Source organism: Uloborus diversus, chromosome 6 (genome assembly GCF_026930045.1).
Source record: "Uloborus diversus isolate 005 chromosome 6, Udiv.v.3.1, whole genome shotgun sequence".
Taxonomy (NCBI): Eukaryota; Metazoa; Arthropoda; class Arachnida; order Araneae; family Uloboridae; genus Uloborus; species Uloborus diversus.
The window spans coordinates 100,576,892-100,595,832 of record NC_072736.1 but is presented as its reverse complement, the minus strand read 5'-3'; the positions used below and the strand labels follow the sequence as shown (position 1 = coordinate 100,595,832).

The following is an 18,941-nucleotide window of genomic DNA, read 5'->3' as shown; positions in this document are numbered from 1 at the left end:
GGATAACACAGTGAGGCAATAGCAAGAAGTACGCTCACGAATTTCGTGATCCAATTTATTCAAGTGTTTACATTGGAAGAAAACTTTTCAATCTTCCCAGAATCAAAACTCGACATCATCGTTTAATTACGGTCTGCCTTTATTTACAGAATTTGGATTAATCCAACTGAGTTTGATTAAAGGAAAGCTAATCTATTATTTTCGCCAAGTTTAAATGCCAAGTTTTCCAGCTCATAGCTAATTGAATTATCCTCAATGAAACTAATCAAATCAGTAAATTACTGAGAAACTTAACTCCAAGAATAGCTTTAGACCCAATTGTTATAAACCATGGCCCCACTGAATGCGCTGGGGCTTACCAGGCCTTGACAATTTTTGACTTTCCTGTGTTAAACCGGGGCAACTATTCCTTCACTTGAACATGGCCACACTAGATGGAAAAAACTTCAAAACTTCATATTTTCCCATTCTGACCGCAAGGAGGCGCCACAAGCCACGGTTGCATCAACCAATCAACGACAAGTTTCAAAGCTTGTTTATTTTAATTAATAAATGAAACAGAAAACAAACATCAATATTTCGCAAGATGCTCAGAAATATACCGAATCAACCAATTCGAATCGAATCAGTAATGTTATTCAGCTGATTATTTTTTGCGTAAATGGAGCATCTAAAGTTGGTTTAGCAATTTCTTTTAATTTAATTTTACATGCTCATTTATAGTTTGTGCCTCATTTGTTGGATTATTTTACGCTTAATGGAGAGACTTAATTATTCAGAGGATTATTTTTTATTTTAATGAACCTTTTTGATCTTGTTTCTAGGCTTACTTCGCTTATAAGCCTTTAAAAAGACAAAATAGTTTATGGTATCGCCAAATAAGTACTTTATATGTAACTTGAAATAGTCCCTGACAATAAATAAAATTGAAACTAATCGCCAGCTTAAAAAATGCACCGCTACGTACCTATAACGGAAAATTACCCCCTCCCCACCCTTTTTTTATTTTAAGAAATGCTAGATATTTAGAGCTGCTCCTAATGCTATACAATTAGAACAATATTACAAAAATTTGTAAACAGATCTTAGACTTCTGCAGATTCTTGACGGTCTACTGTGTGTGTGTATTTTATTTTTCCAACAGAAAATTCATATCCTAATTTTCGCAAACTTGGCGATCAAATTTCTTTCAAAGTTTCTAGTTCAAAGCTCCTTTCTCATTCACTTTTCAAGTGTAGAAAATAGTTTTTTATGACTAGAATTCAATGTTTACAGGATGTTACATCGCTAAATGTTTTAATTTTCTTAAAAATACAGTCGATTTGCGATAACTTGAAGTCCGATAACTCAAATATTACTATAGCTCGAAGTTTTTATCAAGTCCCGACTTTTTTGTCTTTAATTCCATTCTAATTATTCTAAATAACTCGAAGTTAACTTCTTTCAACTCGAAATTTTTTCCAAGATTACTCGAAATTTATTTCGAAAGAACGAAAAAAAAAAAAAAAAAGAAAGAAAGAAGTGATTATGGGAGAATAATTATTTCACCTTCACTTACAATCCGAATTTGAAACGAATGAAGATGTGCACATTTCCTGAAGTAGATTCAGCTCTATTCAAGCGGTTCCAGCATGCTTTTGATTTTTAACCGACTTCAAAAAGGAGGCGGTTATCAATTCATACCGTATGTATGTTTTTTTTTTTTTTGTTTGTCCACTCATAGCGTCTCACCTAGTGAACCGATTTTGATGATTCTTTTTTTAATGGATAGGGGATGGCTCAACTTAGGTCCCATTACTTTGTTTGACCATATTTGTTCTTTAGAAAAAAAGTTATGGGCAAAAAACAGTAAATTTTATGCAATTTCCCTATTAAATGATTTTGTAGCGAAGTTCGCACTTTCCATCCGTGGATAACGGTGGCTCAGTGGTAGAATTCTCGCCTCCCACACGAGCGACCCGAGTTCAAATCCCGACTAGGAAAAAGTGGATTTTACTAAAATTTCGTTTCTACTGTTTCCCGTATTTTCTCGAATTTTCTATTAATTTCTGTATCTTTCCAAGTCTGGAAAGTTCCAGCACTTTCTCAAGTTGTATATAAGGAGATGTAACGTTCATTCGTGGTTCTGAATAAAGATCTCGAGTTGAGACTAACGAGTATTCGCTTCATTTGGCTTTCACATTGTCTTCGCTATCTTCATCTACGCGACAATAGGAAACTCATTGTTATAAAAGTTTGGTGCCATATAACAGTAACATTGATAGTAATTGTAATGATAATTTTGAATGAAGGCTTCTCTGAAGCAAGCATGAAATTTCTTCAAGGGATATTTCAATAATGGGGAATATGGGGCTGTCGTCTCATTTTTGGCGTAAATAATTTTTTTTAGTAACCCTGCTGATTTATAGTAACCCTATGTGAATTATCAAAATCTTCCTTTCTTCAGTGCTATTGCTCCATAGTAGGGGTAAACCTAACCTGGAAGCGAGGTGATGCAGTGATTAGGGTCTGCTTAGCCTTCACAATGCTACCATTAGGTTTGACTCAACTACTCTGTAGTATTTTTATCATTATCATCTATGCCGATAACAGATGATCGGGGCTAAGTAAGAAAATACAGGATTGCATCATGAGCAACTTAGATGCTGTGGAATGTAAATTAGTTAGGAAAAACGTAATACTTAAATGGTTATAATTAAACTAACTACGCATGATTTCCCGAGAGGAACAAAGATAAGTTTTTAGTGCCAATCGCTTAAAGTTTAACGCGTGTCAATAGTTTTTTTTTTTAGTAAGGAGCATTTTTAAGAAAAAAATGTGAAGTTTCGTGATGGTAACTTCTTATTATTTCTGAAATACCTACATTTACACTAAAAAGAATGAAATAAAAAAATTTTGAAAAAAAAATAGAACCGACTTCAAAATTGCTCTAAAAAGTGAAAAATAATTTTATTCTTTAAACACCATCGATAATGCTTTTAAACATAATTTTTGAAGTTCCCGCAAAAACGATAGATAAAATCATTCACAGCCATAACTCAAATACAACTATAAATTTAACCAGGAACAGTTTCTTCACTATCACATACATTATGCATTGATGACGGCATATTTGAATAGCGATATAAATGTTTCGTTCGTAACTTTGGATGCTTTTCTGAAAAAAATATGAACGAAGCATGGTTACACTGGATTTTACGTTTTGTTTTTGCGCCAACTTCAAAAATTATGTTTAAAAGCATTATCGATGGTGTTTAAAGAATAAAATTATTTTTCCCTTTTTAGAGCAATTTTGAAGTCGGTTCTATTTTTTTCCAATTTTTTTTTTTTTTCTATCAATACGTTTGATTAAACTGTGCATATTGTGCTAAAAAACTTAAGTTCTGTAATTTTGTCTGTTATATGTACATATTAATTAAAGTATTCGATGGTTTTTAATATTAAAATATCAAAAACCAAAACTATCGTTAAGTCAAACTTTTGATAAGTCGAAGTTTTCCGTCGGTCTTTTTACATTCGAGCTATCGCAAATCGAATGTATGTTTAAAAATTTCTTAAAAATGGCAACTAAAAAAAATCATATCATTGTTTTGCTTTTGCAAAGACAAAATAAATTTTGTACGGAACTCTACGCTGCTAGGATTTTACGAAATATCAACAGTGTTGATATTTTGTAAAATAATCTGTTCCCCATTTTTTTTTTTTAAATCAGTTTCACAAATTCATGTGTAGATATATGAGGAGTTTCCCCATTGCATGTATTTGTTAAATGTTAAAATAAATTTTAAAAAATAATAATAATTTGAATTTTTGCTCCTTGAGTTCGAATTAAGTTATTCACGATCATGAATTGTGATAGGATCCTACTCGTTGGGTTTCTTGTTTCTACAAATGGAATGAAATGGAAATGTCCAAGAAATTTGCACCCGTCATAATATGACTGTTGATTTTCTAGAATAGTTAATACGAGGCCGTAAATAAGATAAATATTTTATGGCCGAATATGACCTTTATCATAAAAATTATTTACTGCGTGAACACTTTATAATAATTGAAAAATATATTGAAGTAATAGCACCTGGGATGCTATACGTGAGGTGGGAGCCTGGGGGTGGGGATAGAACCTGAGCTAAAGTGAACGCTCTCCGGTCTTTGCGCCTTCCGATGTGTGTGTGTGCACCCAAACCTGTTTTTGGGCGGACTATTTTTTGTGTAGTTTATAAAAATTATTTATAAAACGAGCGAAAATTATTTATCAAACGAGTGCGTGGTAGTATCATCAAGGGTCGACAGGGGCATCCGATGGGAAGTCACTATAACTTTCCAAAAATTTCTTAATTCGGGAAATTTTTCGGGAGTCGGCAAAATTATCATCGATTGGTTTATTTTGATTTCGTTTAAATATAATATTTTGGGTATTTTCTACGTGAGACTTTTTTTATGCAGTCCCTATCCACCGCATAAAAAAATATTTTTTAACTTAGTTGCGAAAACTTTTTAAAGCTACTGGTGAAGTTTCAAGCATTTTTTTACACGATTTTTTATGCGGTCCCTATTCACCGCATAAAAAGAGGATTGGGTGTATATATATACATTTTTTTAATGCTCAAAGCGTGTGAAGCAACAGGGTCGTTTCCGAAAGTTTAAGGTTTTTTTTTTTTTTTTTTTGAAAGAACATTTTTAAAATCATAGGATCTGACCATTTTTAAAAATAACTTGACTAAGTTTAATATTTAAAAAAAAATGCATTAATCGGTGCGCTTTCATTGTTTACGCTTCTGCCGATGACATCACAAATGATGAAATGCCATTCACTGATGCCACTCGCAGAGCACAATATTCAATTAGTTTCTTTACTCACAAGTGTTGGCACCTATATGATTGATAGTAAGCGTAGAGTGCAATATGTAATTCGCTTCTTGATCATCATAGCGTAGAAACGCGGTAGACAGATGCGCCAAAGTACATCATTTGTGACGTCATAAAGACCATGCCTTATTTTCAAAATCAGACATTTAAAAAAAATAATTAAAAACTAAACTTCGGGAAAATGAAAGTTTTTTCTAGCTCCATGTTATTATTTTTATTTTTTGATTATGCTATGAATTTCCTTTTGTAAGGAAAAAAATCTGCACTTTTTCAAAATAGCTCTTGTGCACTAAACGCTTGTGCATCTCTATGCGTATTGTGCACTAATGTACTACTAAAATCTACACTAAAGTTATTATAACATGAGATGTGCTAAAAATGGAAGGGGAAAAAGATAAATGACATTATTTTGGTGTCCGTAAAATATTGGTGCGAGAACCACGGACCCGTCGTAGAACCATGTATTAGTCACACTCTGATTTTAAATGTTTTTAAAATTATGTTAATGGTTCATTTTCTTTTATTGCCATCATATTTTTAACTTTTCTATTGTTCTTCATTTGAAAAAGAGAATTCCTAACCAGGCCTGTCAAGTGGGGATATCACGGGGGGGGGGGGGGGGCAATTATGACACCCCTAAATTTTACAAACATACTAAAATTAGGCATTTTGATCGTATTTTGTTGTTTTTTCCCGAACACAAAACCTTTGCCCCCCCCCCCCCCCGCGCGAATTTTTAAATGTCGGACCAGTTCCCAAGCGTACATTTATAATTAAATTTTGTTCGTTGTAAAATATAAACTACATTACGAGCGAAAAGAATGGCAATTGTTAACGTAAATTCCTATACCCCCCCTCCCTCTAATCCCCATCTGGGTCAAAAGGGGCAATGAATAACCCTCTCAAGTTTTGAGAAATAAATGTATTTACAGATTGCGGAGCGTGTTTTTTTTTTTTTTTTTCGATGTAATTTATTGAGCAGAAAAAATTCGCATGTAAATGAGCATGTAAAATTAGAAATGAGGGCTGCCTGCCATATATCATCAATCTTAGAACTGTTGTATATGTTACGGCCAAAGCCCGAAGTTCGGCCAGTTCGCGAAATGGCTGGCCAATTTGCGAATTGGCGAAGAGGTTTGGCCAAAGCCCGAAATACTTGCAATTAATATTGTATTTTCTACTTTGGCTGGCCATTTCGCGAAGTGGCCGGGAATCCTTGGCCAAAGCCCGAAATGACTATATTGGATTTAAGATTGACACATAACAACACATCTGTCGCTTCCAATGTGACGTCGTGGCGTGCAATTGGTAGAAACTAGAAAGGGGGTGCTCCAGGGCCGCCGAGAGCCAAATCGTGCCCCTTGTCAGTTTCGTCACCAAGCCCGTCTCCCCCAATAAAAGCAGTAAAATTTATACTGTACTTTGATTCCGAGTCGAGCCCCTAGTTTTCGACTAGGGTGACATATTGGCACCTCGTCGGGCTTGGAGGGTGCTACCACGTCCCTATGAACGTCCTGCCAATAGTTATTCAAAGCTTCGACGTCGTTTTTCTAGGCTTTAGTTCTTCAACTGAGCTATGAGTATGAATTTCTCGTATTTTCTCTTCTTTATTTTTAGTTGAAATTATTTGCGATAGTTCATAAGGGTTCATTCAAGTATTGTGTGAGTATTCTTTGGTCATTTTGTACCCCTCCCCCCATCTTGTGAGAAAAAGTAAGCATACGTTATACCCCTTTCCCCTTTTGCTTGCATAAGATTTTATGACATTTTGTACGTCACAAGATGCTCTTTCCCCACGTTTTTTGTTGTTGCACTGCAACTGCTTCGTTATTTAATGCCTACCTAAGAATTTCTGTGACCGCTCTCCTCTTGTCAGAGAAAAGGGAGACCCTTTGGTCTCCCCTTTCATGTTACATAATACTTGACCAGTCACAGCTGAGGTTAAACCTAAGGCCGTGTTTTTCAACCTATCAGTGTTTGTGACACAAGTTTTAAATATAATTTTCATTCCGAAACCAAAACTAATGACAAGCAAGGAATTTAATGCGTGATTCCCTCCCCAGAATTCTATTTAAAACCCCTCTATCACCCAAATTTCCACAAAACCACATCTCAGAGAAAATCTCTAAGTCAAAATCAGTCATGACTAAAAAATTAGCTGAAAAGTAGAAATACAAATCCAAATACAGCAACTTAATCGTCGGCAACGCAAGTTTTGGAAGTGACTTATTGCACGAATAATATAGACTTGTTTCTATTTAGAAATTTATTATGTAGTCATGTCTGATTTTTTCCCTTGAAATATATTTTGTCGGAAACAAATGGTTTGAGATTTGAGAAGCTACAAATGTTTTCTTTTTATTTTTCTGCTTTCAGCTGCGAAAATTTGCCAATTTAAAAACAATATAGCGAAGGGGGGGGGGGGGGGAATTTAACATGTTTTGCGCCGAGTCCGTGTGATTAGTCTGTACCCACAGGCTATTCACACCGTTGCTTTGGTGCGATAGCCATTTCGATAATCTTTAGAGTATTTTTATTAATTACGAACTATACCCGCATGACAATGCTCGTTCTGAGAGTTTGAAGGAAGTTACTTGAATAAATGAAAATTCTCCCCCTTCCATCTCTGATGCAAAATAATGATTTTCTTATACTAAAATGTGTACGTTCTTTAACCCCCCCCCCCAAAAAAAATGATAATAATAAATAAGAAATCTGCAATTTAAAATATTTTGATAAATGGAAAATACATTAAATTACATAAACAGTTGCTTTAAAATGTAAAATAATGGAAAAAATTCTGTAGTTTCTTCATCCAAACTCGTCAAGTAACCACCCTTACCGTAACCCAATCGATTTGAAAGCGAAGCGAACTCCGATCGATTAGTGATACAACCTTTCTTACGAAAGCGTTTAAACGATAATCCCGCTCTCTCGCCTTCCTCGCAGAAAAAAATGATAGTAATTAAAAACACATTGTATCTAGAACAAAAAGAAAATCTCGCTCGTCCATCCCCCGTAGAAAAAAAAGAGTTTGGCTGAAACAAGCTACGCAATTTATATAAATGATCATTCCGCATCCTCAAGAAGAAAAAGTTTTGAATTAAAACTCGCATTGCAAATACAGCGAGACGAAAAGAAAATCAATTAAAATGCATACAATCAATTTAACCTAAAATAAATGCAGTAAAACATGTGTCAAAACGTTTAAGGAAAAAAAAAATTGAAAAAAAAAATAGAACCGACTTCAAAATTGCTCTAAAAAGTGAAAAATAATTTTATTCTTTAAACACCATCGATAATGCTTTTAAACATAATTTTTGAAGTTGGCGCAAAAACAAAACGTAAAATCCAGTGTAACCATGCTTCGTTCATATTTTTTTCAGAAAAAAATTCAAAGTTACGAACGAAACATTTATATCGTTATTCAAATATGTTGTCATCAATGCATAATTTATGTGATAGTGAAGAAACTGGGCCTGTTAAATTTATAGTTGTAGTTGAGTTATGACTGTGAATGATTTTATCTATCGTTTTTGCGCCAACTTCAAAAATTATGTTTAAAAGCAATATCGATGGTGTTTAAAGAATAAAATTATTTTTCACTTTTTAGAGCAATTTTAAAGTCGGTTCTATTTTTTTTTTCAAAATTTTTTTATTTCATTCTTTTTAGTGTAAATGTAGATATTTCAGTAAAAGTTAGAAGTTACCTAGTAAGAAGTTCGGCTCTATATCACTGTATTGCTTTAGAAAAGCCTTTATTCAAAATTATCACTACAATTACTATTAATGTTATATGGCACCAAACTTTTATAACAATGAGTTTCATATTGTCGCGTAGATGAAGATAGCGAAGACAATGTGAAAGCCAAATGAAGCGAATACTCGTTAGTCTCAACTCGAGATCTTTATTCAGAACCACGAATGAACGTTACATCTCCTTATATACAACTTGAGAAAGTGCTGGAACTTTCCAGACTTGGAAAGATACAGAAATTAATAGAACATTCGAGAAAATACGGGAAACAGTAGAAACGAAATTTTAGTAAAATTCACTTTGTCCTAGTCGGGATTTGAACCCGGGTCGCTCGTGTGGGAGGCGAGAATTCTACCACTGAGCTACCGTTACCCACGGGTGAAAAGTGCGAACTTCGCTACAATATCATTTAATAGGGAAATCGCATAAAATGTACTGTTTTTTGCCCATAACTTTTTTTCTAAAGAACAAATATGGTCAAACAAAGTAATGGGACCTAAGTTGAGCCATCCCCTCTCCATTAAAAAAAGAATAATCAAAATCGGTCACTAGGTGAGACGCTATGAGTGGACAAACAAAAAAAAAACATACATACGGTATGAACTGATAACCGCCTCCTTTTTGAAGTCGGTTAAAAAAGAAAGAATTAAAATAAATACCGTGGCAATAAGAACAACCTTTTCCTAAATGTTAAAAAAAAAAGTAAATAAAATATGCTCAATTTTCTAGATTCCTTTCTCTTCCGAAATATTGATTCATAAAAATTCGAACTAAGGAAAAAACAATGTTAAAAATAAATTTAAAAAAATATAATGACATTCATGTATAAAATATTAGTAAGGACATGATGTGGGGGATTTTCGACAAAAAGCGGCATTAAAGAAATGTCTCTTTAAATAATATTAACAACAAAACTATTTTTTCTTAATATTTTTCTTAATGAGCCCTTAATAATGAGGATTTGCAAAATAATTAAAACATTTTTGAAGCGATATTTATTGGTACAATGTGATCTAGGATCTTTAAAATTAGGTCTATGGAGCAGAAAAAGACTGGCGATCGTCCTTAATTCAATTTGCCTTTGCATTCGTACACTTTACACAACGCATTTATTGAAGATAATTCGCTCATTTGAAGAGCGCAAATGTAATCTTCCTCACGCGCAAGTGTAATCTTGATTTTCCTCTTCGTACTTTGGCCGATCGTCCATAGCCACTTCGCGAATTGGCCGGCCAAAGCCCGAAATGCAGAAAATTTCGGGCTTTGGCCGGTAAGCCTTCAGCAATGTTGGTCAGTTCGCGAATTGGCTGGCCAATTCGCGAACTGGCCGATTTCGGGCTTTGGCCGTAACATATACAAAAAGGAAACCGCAGGGGATTTTCAATAAAAAATTTGAAAATTATTTGCAAAACTTTCAAAAAAAAAAAAAAAAAGTTTGAAAAAATATATTAAGAATTGCGCATTAATATTAAAAAAAATCATATGTTTTCTGTGTTTAGTTAAAATTTTTTATTACGCGTTATTTTTGATATGATATTAAAATAACAATAAGAAATGCTCTTCACCTTTGTAATACAATGTTCCTTCTTTTAAAATAAATTTTTCGTCAAATGACGTACGCCCGATAATAAGTCGAGAAATCACGTATTCACAGATGCCAAAGCGCCAACGCTCACAATCACGCCAAGTGGAAACAAAAACAGGGGTAGCCAGTGGCGCCCTCTTTGTTGCCATGAGTTTCAGCGATTGCCACGGCCGTTAAGTATTCAGTGGGGCCATGTATAAACATATGTTACCGCGATTAGCCTTGTTAGCTTGAATAAGTATGGTTCTTTCTAATGTTACTTAAATTTCAAATGTATTTCTATAAAATGAAGATTGCGAAAGTGTCAAAACAGAGAGAGAGAGAGCAAACTTTTAATTTTGAGAATTCCATCCTTTATGCGGATAGAATATAAATTATATAATTTTCAACTGAAAAATTTCATTGAATAGCCAGGGTGCTAAACGACAAAAATCAATAGAAAACTGCAAATTATGATAAGAAGATGCCACTTGGTAGGACTGTTGTTTATGATTATAAAATGAAATTAAGACGCAGAGGCACTTTCAAAAACCGTTTAAATCCAAGATGGCGGCGTTTTTCAAAATGGCTACCCATATTAGACTTTTTAAATATATGTCGTACAAAAGAGGTTTTTATATTGAATTATAGGTTTTTCAGGTCACAGATTTCATTTTGTACGTTGAAAATGTTCATTTTGGTGCTTTTTTTTTAAATATAATTTATTACTTACAAAAGAGATTACGTTATTTTCAAAGTACCAATATAAAAATAGTAAAAATATTACATGCAAATATGTACAAAAGTATTAGTACTACGTCGATAGTCAAACAGTGCTTCATTCTTCGCATTAATTTTTGCATAATAGTGTGCAGGACAGACCAACACTTCTTGGAGATGGTGCACATATGATATGTTTGTGAGCTGGTCCCCAAATGTGTCCAGCCTTGAAAGCGCTACGCAATACTTGTTGCTGGCAAACTTTCAAGTGGCCTGTTTTTTTTTTTTTTTTTTGTCATAAACCATTTTTTCCTTGCATCATTTACAGTGTCGCTATTACTAGTGGAAAAGTACAGTAGTACTACAATTTACCTTTCAAAAATGTCAAAAATTTCGTACGGTATAGAACTTTGACGTTGTGAAATAGATAAAAAACGCCACAGTTTCTTCTTTAAATATCACCCTTGCCTCCCAAGTGGATTTTATGGAGTTCCCAGTGAATCTAGGAATGCTGTCACAAAACCTATGAAGGCATGAAATCCTGGTAAAGCCTTTCTTTTCCTTTTCTTTTCCAACAGCTTCATATATGGCAAGCACTGTAATGGATTTGCTGTTTATTCCTGTTCCAAAAGCAATCAAAAGTTTATGTAGACTTAATGTTGACAAGGAAAAAAAGTAAGATATTGCTAAGACTAAGACATCTGTATCAACAATGCATATGACAATCTTCCTGTAACCGTTTTCTACCATGTTTTGAAGATGCAGTATCATTCTTGAGCCTGTTTCCTCTGGGCCAGGGCAAGTAACATTAATGAGGGAAGTTTTTGCAGTACTATTTCCTGTAATGTCGTCACCTATAGTCGTTAGAACCTGCACATTTTTTATGTACTTACAGCTAAACGTACCTAACAGAGCAAAGAACACTTCTTTGTTATTTGAATTTCTTAAAAATCCTGGCCAATTTTTAAGTAAAGTACCGTGTGAAAGCACTTGTCTTCTTATTCCTGCTCCCCACTTCTCTCTAGTTTGACCTTTAATCTTTGGTGTAACATATATGCCCCAAATAAAATCAATTCTCTGGCATTGGAAAGTCTCAATATCTTTACAAACGTAAAGTTTAAATATGTTTTCGTAGTAATCAACAAATGTTTTAGAGGTTTGTGGCTTTAAATTACGCACGTCCGTTTTCAATCCATCTAAAAAGATCTTTATGATGCAGAGATTGAACTACCATCAGAGCTACATCGATCATTTATTTCAGGAGTTTAAGATAAGAAAATCTAATAGATTATTCTCAGCAATCAGTATTGACCAAGCACACCAACAAAATAATGCAATAGTAAAAGGAGATGGCGGTGCAATAGGATTAACACAGGATCCATCAGCACTTGGGCGTTGGATGGTTCCTAGACCACAAATAAGCCGATTAATAATAGAAGAGTTTAAGTGTGATATTAAGCTAAAATATAAAGAAAATAGTCAACTTCATCTTGAGCAGTACCACTCATTTCAAATTGAATATTTTACTAAGGTTCGAGCTCTTTATAGCACTTTGAAAGAACTTGGAAATCCATTTTTGGAAAATGACCAGAACCTTATTGTAATCGATAGCAGGATTATTGTGCACAGTGCTGTCAATTCCTTTTTATGTACTTTCTTTGCTGCCGCTGAAAACCCCATAGCTTTTAGTGTTTTTTTTTGCCTCCCCCCCCTACTCCACTTATAAGCCTCAACCGTCACCACTGCTGTTACGTACGTCAGCTGTAAGTACCATAACAAATGTACAGGTTCTAACGACTTTCGATGAAGACATTAAAGGAAATAGTACTGCAAAAACTTCCCACATTGATGTTACTTGCCCTGGCCCAGAAGAAACAAGCTCAAGAATGATAGTGCATCTTCAAGACATGGTAGAAAACCGTTTCAGGAATATTGTCGTGTGCATTGTTGATGCAGATGTGTTAGTTTTTGCAATATCTTACTTTTTTCCTTGTCAACATTAAGTCTGGATAAACATTGGATTGCTTTCGTAACAGGAAACAACAGCAAATGCATTACAGTTCATGCTATATATGAAGCTATTGGGAAAAAAAAGGAAAAGAAAAGCTTTACCCGGATTTCATGCCTTCATAGGTTTTGTGACAGCATTCCTAGCTTTACTGGGAAGTTCAAAAAATCAACTTGGAAGGCATGGATGATATTCAAAGAAGCAACTGTGGCGTTTTTATTTATTTCGCAACCTGAAAGGTACGTAGTAGTACTGCTGTACTGTTCCACTAGTAATAGCGTAATTGTAAATGAAGCAAGGAAAGAGTTGAATATGACAAAAAATCGGCCACTTGAAAGTTTGCCACCAACAAAGTATTGCGTAGTGCTTTCCAGGCTGAACACATTTTAGGACAAGCTCACAAACATATTATACGTGCACCATCTCCAAGTGAATAGGGTTGGATGGCAGCTGAAATGGTCAGAGTTACTGGAAATTTCTGATTCGTGCACTGAGTCCATCAAGTGCACCTGCAAAATCTGCAAAAACAAGTGTAGCTGCAGAAGTGCTGGTCTGTCCTGCACACTACTATGCAAAAATTAATGCGAAGAATGAAGCAGTGTTTGACTAACGACATAGTACTAATATTTTGGTACATATTTGCATTTAATATTTTTCCTATTTTTATATTCGTATTTTGAAAAGCACGTAATCTCTTTTGTAAGTAATAAAATGATACTTATAAAAAAAAGAACCAAAATGAAGATTTAGCTTATTTTCAACATAAAAAATGAAATCTGTGACCTGAAAAATCTATAATTCGATACAAAAACCTCTTTTGTACGACATATATTAAAAAAAAACTCTAATATGGGTAGCCATTTTGAAAAACGCCGCCATCTTGGATTTAAACGGTTTTTGAAAATGTCTCTGGGTCTTAAATTCATTTTATAGTCATAAACAACATTCCTACCAAGTGGTATCTTTTTATCATAATTTGCAGTTTTCCATCGGTTAGCTCCCCAGCTAGAATAGTTGAGGCGTTAATCAAACCATTAATTTAATCACATAAAAAAAACGCTCTGCGTACTTATTTTCTCAAAGAAATAAACTTTCGTTTGAACTATCTTTAGTGCCCGGCTTCGTTTTAGTTTTCTTTATCTTTTTATTTAGCAGTATTGTGTAATTACTCACGCAAAAAAAAAAAGTGAAATAAATCGACCTTTTCATTTTTTTTTTGAAAATTCCGATGCGATAGCCAGCAAAATCGAAAATGTGCATTTAATGGCGACATAATATAATGATGTCACCCTTGCGTCTTTACGGTGACCATTGAGTAGAAGCAAGGATTGAGCTGATTTTCAAGTGAAACCGGTTTTGGCAGCGGTTTTCGACCTGACTGAGGCGGAAACATCCCGAATCGCTTTTTAACGTGATAGTACCAGCCAAGAAGTATCGAATTAGGGAATTTTTTGAAAATTCATGGATTGGGCTGGTTTTGATATTCTACATCTCTAATTTTTTTTCTAAACCTCGAGCTCTCAACTAGTTTTTAAAAATAACTCCCAAAAGCATTTTACTGAATTTGTCTTAAAAAGGGGTCCCATTTACCTCAACCAACCAAATATCATTTTTAATTGAAAAATTTCACTGAATGATTGAGGTGTTCATCAAAGCCAGCACAATTCCATTTAAAAAAAAAAAAAAGGACGCCCTGCCTAGTTATTTTTTTCAAAGAAATTAACTTTCGTTTGACTAACCTTTGATGCAAGGCTTGATTTTAATTTTCTTTTTTTTTCATTAGCAGTATTGTGTAATTACTCATGCAAAAAATTAACTTGCATTGAGATGAGCCTGAAATGAATCGCCCTTTCGAAAAATACATTTTCCTAATTAATTTAATGGGTTCTAAGTTCTGATTGTAATCCCCATTGAAGATGTGACTGACACAAATGGAACGCACATCTACGAGGGCTCCAATGAAATACAGTATTTTGTTCCAAAATTTGAGTTTTTGGTTTTTATACACCACTTTCTCACCTGACGATTAAAAAAAATACTGATGTCTTTTCCCCATAGTCTATATAATGTACAGGGAAACCTGCAAAGTTGATCATCTTTGTAAGTTGATCACCTGTCAAAGATGATTGCTGTTGCCAAGCACATAATTAGTCCTGGATCATACACTCAGGAACATTGAAAATAGCACCCCAAGAAAGAAGAGAGGTACAATCGCGAAATTTTGCATGTAAGAGTGGCATCTGATATGCAAATGATCCAAGTTTGGTGTCAATGCGCATGACCGTTTATCCTATAGTATCGGTGAAATCGGGGAAAAAGTGCTATAAAAAACCAGTGCATAATTTAAGATTTATAAATGTTACGATTACATCCGGATTGTCGGAGAACCTTAATGAGTGAAGGATGCCTGGTAGACGAGTTAGAAAGCGTTTCTTAGAGTTAGCGGGTTTGACAGAGGTTTGATCATCGGCATGACAACTGCAGGCTGGTCGATGAGTCGTATTGCTGCTCAGGTGGATCGTTTGGAGTGTTCCGCTGGAAACTGTTGTAGGCAGTGGACACGAGATAGTACCCACGTGCAAAAAACCGGGTCTGGAGTGACCAGGAAGTTGACGAGGAGAGATAATCGAAGGATCGTGCGACAAGCACTCCTGGATCGCGCAGTGACTCTTTCCACCATACAAGCAGGCGTAGGGGTAGCAGTTGTTCCTCGAACCATTTCTAAACATCTTGTGGCACTGAATCTGCAGTCCAAGCGCCTTTTTCGCGTACTCCCTTTTCCACCAAAGCATAGGCAACTCCGTCTAAAATGGTACAGAGCCAGAGTGATGTAGGATGTCACTGACTGCCAAAAGGTGGTGTTCAGTGATGAATACCGATTCATTTTGGGGTCAGATGATAACCGCGAACGGATGTGGAAGACCCTGGAGAAAGGTACCATTCAACTCATTTTATCGCACTACACACTGCCCGAACAGCGAGCATAATGGTTTGGAGGGCCATAGCCTATGATAGCCGATCCACTCTAGCTGTGGTGCGTAGAGCCTTAACGGGCCAGCGTTATTTTAATGACATTCTACAACCACATGTAGGACCTACAGTTCTTACGTTCTTTTGAGACTCTTCCATGGCCAGCTGCTCCCCCGACTTGTCCCGTATAGAGCATGGGATCAGCTGAAACGCCAGACGCCGCCGTGCATCTCTGTGCAAGATTTAGGAGTGGCTGTTCAAAATTTGGGAATCCATCTGCCTTAGACGTTTAATTAGCTCAATGCCGGTTCGTGTTACGCCATGTATTGCAGCAAAAGGGGGTCCAACGCGCTATTGAAGTAGTACTGTATTTATCTCATTTCTTAGCCTGTATTTGTTTAATTACCTGGATTTTCGGATCAAATATGTCTCTCTCACCTGCATTAATATGTATATTAAATTTAACTTCAATCCAATGCTTCCTTCTTGGGGCGCTACTTTCAATGTTCCTGAGTGTATATGGATGCCTCAGTTGCCAAGTCGATTAACTCTATTTTTAAAAAAAAATCTTAATTTCTGCTTGAATCTCTTAAATTCTGCTCTATCAATGCTTAGCATGAGAATTTATATTAAAGTTTTAGTTCAGTACATTTCTGACCATGTGATGGCAGAAAATGTAACACGAGGTCCTATTTACTCCCATCTATAACACCATCTTCTTCATAAATTTTCTCTACTTTTTGTTTTATGGAGTTAATCGATTTGGTAAGTGACGCATCTATATATCAACCGCCACAAGTTGACCACTTGTCCACGTTGACCACTAAAGTATTGCACCGCATGTGGTCAACTTACCATGGTATTTTCTGTATATGTTACGATGATAAGCCGAAGCCTGGTAAATGTCGACATTAGCGAGTGAATATCAACATTCGCATACCAAAGACATCAGCGAAAGATTGAAAATTTCCGGTAAATCACCGGTGAAAGTCGAAATTCTCCAATTTCAGTTCTTTACGGTAACTTTTTATAGAGGCAGTTGTGTTAATGGAAACAGAGTTCCAATGTTTGAATTTTATTTCCATCATTTTATTTTTTCTTTGGAAGATTTGAGAGATAAAATTTTGTATATTGTATCCAGAAATACACTTTCAGAGAATTACTGGGTATTGTAATTGTTTGAAAGCACGTGGAACTCTTATCTTCTTTCTGATGACCAGTTATTTCTCTCTTATTATTTAGTTTCAAAAATCCCCACAAATGCTTTTTTCCCATATTTATCCCATGTTTTCATTCACTACAACTCATCCTATCAATTTTCAATGAAGTATGGCAGTTAGGATGAGCTCTGCGCAGGTCTAAGCAGGTTGAGTTACTAATGGCCACCTGGTACTTTGGATGATTCTTTTTTTCTGCACTTTGAAGGACAAATAAGGGAAATACCAAACTGTTGTAAAGGGCTCAGACCTTCAAGGTAGATGGTATTGCCTCTTCCATACTATGTTCTAAACTACCGGGGGAAGGTAAAGGGCAGGAACTGCACATTTTTAACTTTTAATTCTTTTTAGATTTTTGCTACCCATTGTACTTTAGCTTTATTGTGCAAGCTCGCTTATTTGGGTTTCGCTGAAAACAAAACACGCAAATAACGTCGAATTTCAACATTTCTCTATTGTTTGTATGAAATCCAAAACGAGTTTCTTTAACTATATCAAAAACTCAGTTCTTCAGATACTGCCCTTTGCTTTCCCCCGGCAGTTTAGAGTGCTTCGACATTGTACTCACCTGTGGATAAAATGATTTGCTTCCAAATACTGACAACCTTTCGCCACGTCCAAAGAGAGCAGCAGTAGATCCGTCACCGTCAGGGTCGAAGGTTTGTTCTGCAAGAAAAAGAAAACTCATGAGTATGAATGGAATAAGAAACAAGTGGGAAAAAGCTTTTACACATGTTTTTAAGTTAATGACTTGAATCGAAGAAAGCTCCGAAAACATGGATTATTCTCAATGTTTGTAAAGATTCGAAAGTTCATAACCCATAATCCCATGCTTGCTTAGGTTCAGCCTTGAAACTTATTTGTTAAATTTATTAACAATCAGCTTTACAATTTGCTATTGTTTTGAAGTTCTAGAGCACAGATAAGCCACGTTGTGGATGGTTAAGAAATTAGTAGGACTCGACCGATGCATCGGCCTGGCCGATGCATCGGCGCCGATGGTTCAACAATTTAGCCATCGGCATCGGCATCGGCGGCCGATGCTAGTTTGCAGGAAACATCGGCCCATCGGCCTTAAAAGCATCGAAAAGCCGATGGAATTGGCCGATGTTTTTGACAAAAAAAGAAAAATTACTTTTTAATACAAAGTAAAGGGAGTTATTGTTTTCATATAAAATTGTTTAATTAAATTTCAGTATGAATTTCCATTTTAGTCACCCCTGAAAGAGTTTTTCATACTGCATTCAGGTACCAAACAAGTTAATTATTGCGTTGTTTCTTGCAGCTGAATGTACGTATGTATTTCTTAGATGTCATAACTCAAAAATGGTAAGCTGTAGAAGGATAAATTTCGCATGTGAGGTGTGCGTACGTTCCAGTTGTGCACTTCCCTCTTTGTTTTCGCTTGGGTGTTCTGAAAAGCCTGTTTACGCATTTTTTTAAAGTCATTAATCACTTATTTCAATGCAAAACTAAAATAGCGTCTCAGACTGACGATCATTTGGTGATATATTGCCGAATTGGAGACTATGGAAACAAATATGAAATGGTGAAACCGGTTTTTGTGTCATTTTATTAGATTCCCGTAGAACCGACGGTATTTTTTAATTTTTCGATATTTGTCATATGAATCACAGTAATGCAGTGTTTTCTGTATCGCTTCGGCGGAGTTACAAGTTTTGGGCCCGTCGAAATATATTTTGGGTCCCTATTTCACTATCACAGAAGTTGTAGAACATTTATCATAAGCATTTTTGTAACTCTTACTGTGCCTATATGGTTATGGGGCCTCTCGCGCAATTGCAACATTTGCTATATTTTAAATCCGCCACTGCA

At 35.3% G+C, this 18,941-nt stretch overlaps 1 protein-coding gene across 1 annotated transcript in view; it reads right to left on the bottom strand.

The window, feature by feature from the left end:
• LOC129224014 (leukocyte tyrosine kinase receptor-like) overlaps positions 1 to 18,941 on the bottom strand; it is a 208,518-nt gene that overhangs the window by 21,967 nt on the left and 167,610 nt on the right. Inside the window, exon 23 of the mRNA XM_054858410.1 lies at positions 17,674 to 17,771. Coding sequence (XP_054714385.1) covers positions 17,674 to 17,771 — 98 coding nt within the window. The remainder of the gene's footprint in view (positions 1 to 17,673; positions 17,772 to 18,941) is intronic.